The sequence below is a fragment of the Dipodomys spectabilis genome, unplaced genomic scaffold (assembly GCF_019054845.1).
Source record: "Dipodomys spectabilis isolate Male_0828 unplaced genomic scaffold, ASM1905484v1 ptg000042l, whole genome shotgun sequence".
NCBI lineage: Eukaryota > Metazoa > Chordata > Mammalia > Rodentia > Heteromyidae > Dipodomys > Dipodomys spectabilis.
This window is the reverse complement of record NW_024870719.1, coordinates 14646883-14654162: the sequence shown is the minus strand read 5'-3', so window position 1 is coordinate 14654162 and position 7280 is coordinate 14646883. Positions and strand designations below refer to the sequence as shown.

Here is a 7280-nt window from a genome sequence, read left to right as displayed (position 1 = left end):
AAGAAACTTTTAAACTCCAAGTCTACTACCAAAGGTAGTACATTGGGCTTACATCTGTAGATCAATTTTTTACTTACACAATCCTGGACTTTTTAAAATGCTACAACTGCAATTTGAAAAGGCAGCGAAGACCTTGCTTTTAAGTGTTTTTCAACTCTTCTTGTGTTCTAGCGTCATGAAAACGGTTTGGTGAAACTAAAACAGGGCAAACCTCTTTAAACAGCCAGCACTTAGAAGAACCAAACTGATTCTTGGTTGTCCTTGTTCTTATAAAAGCCAGGGACTCCCAAATTAAGTCAATCTTTTACCATTTAATCCTAGAGAATAACAGAGCCCGAGACACCAACACACCCCACTTTTCTAGTTCAACCAGTAACATAACGTGAGAAACTGCGCTGTGTAATTCCTTTATTTTCTGCATTTTAGTGCTTTACCAACACTACAACCATAAAGAACACAATTCCAAGTACTATACTTTTTAGTTTGGGAAGATCACGGTCTACAGACTCATTTACTTAGACAAGATCAATCTCATTCAAAACTTACTGCAGTTTATAAATTCACATAAATACAGAAATTGATGCAATTAAACAAGAACTTCAGGATCTTATTTTTTTAATCATTAGATTATAACTTTTTTTGCAGGCTAGGAGTACCTGCTCCATGATTATAGTTATGATTCAATTTAACTACATCAATTATAAACCTTTCATACGCTTAAAAGAAAATGTAAGTGAAAATTACAATTTCTTTCCAAAAGGTTTAGGGTTTTCCAAATTTCAAGTATTTTCTTTCCCCCCTCCCCCCTTTTCAGACATTTCAAATAAAGTAAAAGTAACCACATCTCACCTGCAACATTCAGTAAGAGCAATCACTTGATGTATAAAATTTTAACTATGTCCCCCAGTTAAGACAAAAAAAAAAAAAAAGGCTGCCTATCAACCTGTCTGTCACAAGTTAGAAACACTACATTTAAGAATTAACATGAGGGTTTCAAGTTTCCTCCAGTTTAGGCATTTATACCTTTGTGCTTGTTTTGTATCAGGATGTTACTATAGCATTGATATTTGTATAGCCCATGTTTATGTACCTTAAAATGTAATCACTTAAAAACACTAAGAATTACATTTATGGTGGAGCTTTAGGAATTATAAACAGCAACCAAAATGTTCTTAAATGTGTTTATCAGCCTCATCTTTAGCTATATTTTAAAAGTGAAACTGAGAACATACTTTTAAAGTGAAACTGAGAACGTTATAGTTTAGTTGCATCTTGAATTCAAAAATCCCTCTGCCAGCAGGAGCCTACAACATAGCACCTTTTCGCATCTGCTTTAAGTAAAATGTTTTATTTTGAACACTTGTTTTTTTTAATACCCTTCTGCATCTCATAAATCTTTGGTAAAAGCTCCTACAATATGGCCAAAACGTGAAGGACTAATACTGTCCAACTATACCATGATATCCGGTTCAATTTGTTTTCAGACACCCTCATAAACAAAACCACTCCAACCTTTTTCTATATACTTACTGCCTTTGCAGTCTACATTTCTGAAATTCCCTAAGTTTTATTCCTTGAGGATCACTAAAACTAATCCTAAGGCCATGTAAGAACCAGATGTTGCTTCCTAGTTCAGATTCAAGCGTTAACATTTGGTTCAAAATGTTAGTGGTCTCAATCTAGTTACAGGTCCTAACTAGTTCTTGTTAAGATCTGGATACCACCAGTGAGCACACTGCTTACCCTTAAAGAAAGTTTACATTCATTGTCATCTTGTAGGTTCTTTCTCTTCATCCCACTTCCCCTTTTAATCCTCATTCCTCAAGTCTATACATCATTCACTCATCACATTTCTTTCCTTAAAGATGGTGTACTAAGCGAACCAACAGGGTTTCTATTTGCATGAGTTAATCCTACAATCAAGTAAAATCAAGATTTTTCTTAATATTTTTTCCAGTGTTCTAATTAATGGAGATGTAATCACTTATCTATGAACGATTTCATCTTTAAATCAGTTGCTGTAATGTGAAAACAGGAATGTGTATTTTTTCAACTAGGTAAAAGTTGCATATAACTTGAATTGTTTGCTTTCTTTTAAGTGAACAAAGTAAATGTTTTAGTAATTTTAAAACTACTGGTCTTAGACATTTGAAGTAATAGTATATATTCCAGTTTTGCCCAAAAAGTTACTTAAAATATCTACAAATAGTTCATCTGTGTGGCATACACCATTATTGCTCCATTTTCCGGAAAGAGTATATTTTTAAGAAAAGAAGAAAACAGCATAGTAAAGCTGCTAATTAACTTTGCAGTGTAAAACAATCTGCGTCCTTGACTAGTTACATTTTTCATTATTTTTATGCAGCATAAGCTAGCTATGTTTTGAGGAACTTGGGTTTTATTCCTACTCATGCATGATATACGTTTCAGAACTTAGTTGTTGACATTTCAAAGAACCTCTTACATTACCTGTTTTAACATACTGATGTGCAACTGGAACATATTACATTGGTATTACTCATTATTTGCCACTGTGGGCTATTTACCATACTGGTCTTAAGATATAAAAGGTCACATTTGAAATTACTAAGACCTAACCAGGGAGGAGAGGAGGCCTTAAATATAAAAGACAAACGGCAGTTTGATTAAGCAATAATTTTCAGTTTACTAGATGAAACAGACTTGCAACACAGTCTGCATGAATGCAAAATAAGCCATCTACAGCAAGTGATAAGGAAACTGGGCAAAAAGGAAAAAAGCATACATTGGAAAAAAAAGATTCTCTCGAAATAAAAAATCAAACCATTATTATAAAGGACTTTACCAAGAAATGCTATATTTCCCCACCCCATTTGCTGGAAGTCAGTAAGAGCATCTAGCACTGTGTTCAGGTCAAATGTCAAATCTGAGCATACTAACGCAAAGCCAAAAAGGAAAAAAAAAGAAAAAAGATAATAAAGGAAAAGGGGGGGAAAAAAAAAGAGAGAGAGAGAAACCCCAACCCCCACCCCTAAAACGTAGAACAGTAACTCCAGAGTTCAAATTCAAAAGAGAAAGTGGCAATTGAAGAGGTGATGATGGTGGCGATAATCCTATGAATGGGTTTTTGATTTCTCTCCTTCCGGGAATGGGTGGAGAATGCTCATTAGGATTTGTAGTTAGAGGTTAACCATGTGAGCCCCTCATAGAGTCCGTCCCCCGAGGTGGCACAGGAGGGCTGCACATACCAGTTCCTGTCCCGAATCCGGGTCAGGCCCAGTTTCTCCTGGATCTCGTGGGGTTTCATGGCATCGGGCAGGTCCTGCTTGTTGGCGAAGATGAGGATTATGGCGTCCCTCATCTCCCGGTCATTGATAATGCGGTGCAGCTCCTGGCGGGCCTCGTCGATGCGATCGCGGTCGGCGCAGTCCACGACGAAGATCAGACCCTGGGTCCCGGTGTAGTAATGCCGCCAGAGCGGCCGGATCTTGTCCTGGCCGCCCACATCCCACACGTTGAACTTGACGTTTTTGTAAGTCACCGTCTCCACGTTGAAACCCACGGTGGGAATGGTGGTTACCGACTGGCCCAGCTTCAACTTGTACAGGATCGTGGTCTTGCCGGCTGCGTCCAGCCCCAACATGAGGATCCGCATTTCCTTGTTCCCGAAGATTTTGGATAGCACCTTCCCCATCGCGTCGGAAGTGCCGGGGCCGGGGGCATTCAGGTGTCCCGGGTCCCCTCTACCAACAACGCCGCCGCCGCGAGACCGAAACGAAGCCTGCCCCGCCGCGAGGGCGCACGAGCGGCCTGCCTGGAAGTCGCCTCCTGGAGGACAGAGGCCCGGGCCCGTCGCTCACTCGCACATCACCGGCCACACAACTCAAAAGCCTCCAGTCGCCGCCGCCGCCGGGGCCCCCGAGTCCGCGCTGGGAGAGCCGCCGCCCTGCTGAGGCGCGGCCCGGCCCGGAACTGCCCTTCCCCCCGCAGGCGCCGCGCGAGCGCCGCCGCGCTTCCCGCTCCGCCGCCTTGGCCTCACCCCGCCGCGGGAGACTGCGGGCCGCTCGCTCGTCCGCCCGCCCGCCGGTCCCCCAACGCCGGGCTCACCACGCACCCAGACCACCCGAGGAGGAACGCGGCTTCGGCGCCCCGTCAGGTCATTGATCCTCGCGGGAGCTCGGTGCGCCGCCTGCGGAGACACAGACAAGGGAGAAGGGAGTTACCGCGGGAACTCCTGAGGGCAGCGGGAGGCCGAGGCGGCCCGCCGTTCCGGCTCGACCCCGCGAGGTTTACCTCCAGCCGCCGCCCCGAGCGCGCGGGCTCCCTCCGGCCTCCAACCTCCTCCTCCCAGCTCTGGCCGCCGCCGCTGCCGGAAAAGGCGCCGAGGAAACCGCCTCACTTCCCCTCCCGACTGCGCAGGCGCAGCGGAGGGCGAACGTTCGGACCAGAGCGACCTCTGTAAGGAGAGTGGCCCGCGCGCCTGGCGTCACGGGCGTCACGGGCGCCACGCGCCGAGGGGGCGGGGCTACGGCGGCTCGGCGGGCGCAAACGTGCGGCCCGCGCGGAGCCCGCGAGCCTGGCGCTGGGCCCGCGCCCACCTGTCGCGCGCGTCTGGAGTCTCCTCACCTGGTGTGCGTGCGTCTGCCCTGGTCGGTCGGAATGAGGAGAGCAAACGCGCTGGATGAGGGGACGCCACGGGGCCGGGGCGTTTCTACGACAGGCCTGTGCTTACCAGTCGGGGCTCGGCTTTCCCTCCCGCCCGCCCCTTTGAGCGCCCTGCGTCTCCCTCAGAAGCTGTCCGCCTCTCCCCCCGCCCCTTTCCTGTCGTGCACCCCCCTCTTTTGTCCGCGGAGGTCCGTGAGGTTCCGGAAGAGAGTGGAGGCCCCGTTCCCGGCGGTGTCCCGGTCGCAGCCCGGGCACTCGGGGTTCGCCAGGCCTATGGTTGAACGTGCCAACGGCGTCTCCAGAGGGCAGAACCGACCGCGGAACTTTGAAAAAACGTTATCGAAAGTGCTGAGGGTTCAACTCGTCCACACAGGCGACAACTTTACAGAGTTAAACTTCACCGTCCTTCGGTGCGATTAGAAAATCACACCCGCCCGCCCAGTCTTCCGCCCGAAGAGGGTATTTAAAATATTGGAATCTACTTCTACAGCCTGGATCTAGTCTCTTAACCTGGCTGAGTTTATCTCCGTGGTAAACTAATGACTTTGATCAGATGACTTCAGGTCATCTTTTTCTATCAAAGGGTTAGTGATAAAGTCAGACTTGAGGTTGAAAGAAGGTGGAAAAACATACGCTTCTTTTTTTTTTCCAGTCTGGCGGCTTGAAATTATTAGGTTGACTAGTTTTTCAGAGTGGCATGCCAGAGTAATGGATATCGAGTGTCTCAGGTTATATAAATTAACAGGTCAGTTTAATAATTATGACACAAAGCAAGTAACAATGGTCAGAAAATAAAAATTTCATATGTCATGCCAATTTTAAAAAGTATATTAATGAAATCAAAACATCTGCATGATCAAGATGGCCTGTATACATAAATGAACATGCTAAAATGAGCCCCCCACCCACCCACCCACTTAGGACCGGGAATGTGGCTTAGTGGTGGAGTGCTTGCCTGCATGCATGAAACCCTAGGTTTGATTCCTCAATACCACATAAACAGAAAAGGCCGGAAGTGGTGCTGTGGCTAGCCTTGAGCAGAAGCAGCTCAGGAACAGTGCCCAGGCCTTGAGTACCAGGACTGGCAAAAAAATAAAATGGAACCCCCTTGTACAACTAGTAATGCCAGTAAGCAACTACTAGATCATCTTGCAGATGAAACATTTTTCTTTGATTGCTTATGAAAATATTTAATAAATTTCAATTTTGAGAATATCTCCATTTGCTGAAGTATTTTACAGATAAACTCTGTTTATGAAAAAAAAGTACTGTACTCAGCTGGCTCTGTCTCATTGATAAATTTTTAAAAATATTTTTTATTGTAAAAATACTGTACAGAGGGGTTACAGTTAGGTGAGCAACATAACGAGTACATTTCCTATCAAGCATTGTTGCCGCCTCCTTTGTTTTTCTCCTACCATCCCTTCCCTCCCACCTCAACTACATGCCCCATCCATTGATAATGTTTTAAACAGATAAGAACTCCAAAACTAGGAAAATTGGTAACAGCTACCAGTAATCCCATATTAGGGAGGCAGAGGAATGTTGAAGGGTAACAAGAAAAAACTTGAGAACCTATCTGAAAAAAAAAAAAAATTGACAAAAAGCAGAGTACTCAGTAGTGTAGTTCTCAAGCCCCAGTACCACAAAGTAAGGTAAGGAAGTGAGGAAGAAAATGGTAATCAGCCTGGTGCTGGTGGTTCATGCTTGGAATCCTATCTACTCAGGAGACTGAGATCTGAGGGTCATGGTTCTAAGCCAGCCCAGGCAGGAAAGGCTGTGAGACTCTTTATCTCCAACAAACTACCAAACAAAGCTGAAAGTGGCACTGTGGCTCAAGTGGTAGAGCACCAGCCTTGAGCAAAAGAATCTCAGGGACAGTGCCCAAGCCCTGAATTCCAGCTCCATAACTGGCACAAAAAGAAAAAGTGATAATTGTGATAATCTTTTTATTTAAAGCCTGTAAACAAAGATATTCCCAACTTCCAAATGAAGAGATTGCACTATTACACAACTTCCTTAGAGAACATCTTTTCCTTATGATGTAGCTAGAACCTTCTACCTGTACATTCTAGAGTGCTCTACCACTAACCTATATGCCCAGCCATTGTTTTGGATTTGTTTTTTTGTCCATTGTGGGGCTTGATCTCTGGGCTTGGGCGCTATCCCTGCGCTCTTCAGCTCAAGATGAGCGCTCTACCGCTTGAGCCACAGCGCCACTTCCAGTTTCTAGTGGTTTTATTGGAGATAAGAGTCTCACAGACTTTCCTGCCTGGGCTGGCTTTGAACCGTGATCCTCACATCTCAGCCTCCTAAGTAGCTAGGATTACAGGCATGAGCCACCAGCTCCAGGCTTGGTGTTTTTTGTTGTTGTTGTTTTTTAAATCAGGGTCTCAAGACATACAGCTAAAGCCCACATTGGCCTCAAACTCAAAACTCTTCTACCTCAACCTCCTGGTTGCTGGGATTATATGTATCACCACTTAGGGTTAGAAAATGCCATCTTTAATTGTGAATTTGTTCAGTAGTCATATTTAATATATTTATTATATTCCTGACAAATATTGTAAGAAAAATATTTATTCACATATGGCTTAGAGATTGTTTCTTAAGTAGAATGTCTTTCTTAATAACAG

The 7280-nt window shown here is 44.8% G+C and overlaps 1 protein-coding gene across 1 annotated transcript; it reads right to left on the bottom strand.

Annotated features, from left to right (window-relative positions):
• Positions 1 to 391: 391 nt before the first annotated feature.
• Positions 392 to 4369, bottom strand: Arf6 (ADP ribosylation factor 6). The gene is made up of 2 exons (XM_042677795.1): positions 4273 to 4369; positions 392 to 4168 (listed from the first exon to the last, which is right to left on the bottom strand). The coding sequence occupies exon 2, from the start codon at positions 3671 to 3673 to the stop codon at positions 3146 to 3148; it is 528 nt and encodes a 175-aa protein (XP_042533729.1). The 5' UTR covers positions 3674 to 4168; positions 4273 to 4369; the 3' UTR covers positions 392 to 3145.
• Between the last annotated feature and the right edge of the window lie 2911 nt (positions 4370 to 7280).

Excerpts from the sequence above, each read along its gene's own strand:
- Arf6 (XM_042677795.1), bottom strand. The coding sequence starts at position 3,673 with ATGGGGAAGGTGCTATCCAAAATCTTCGGGAACAAGGAAATGCGGATC.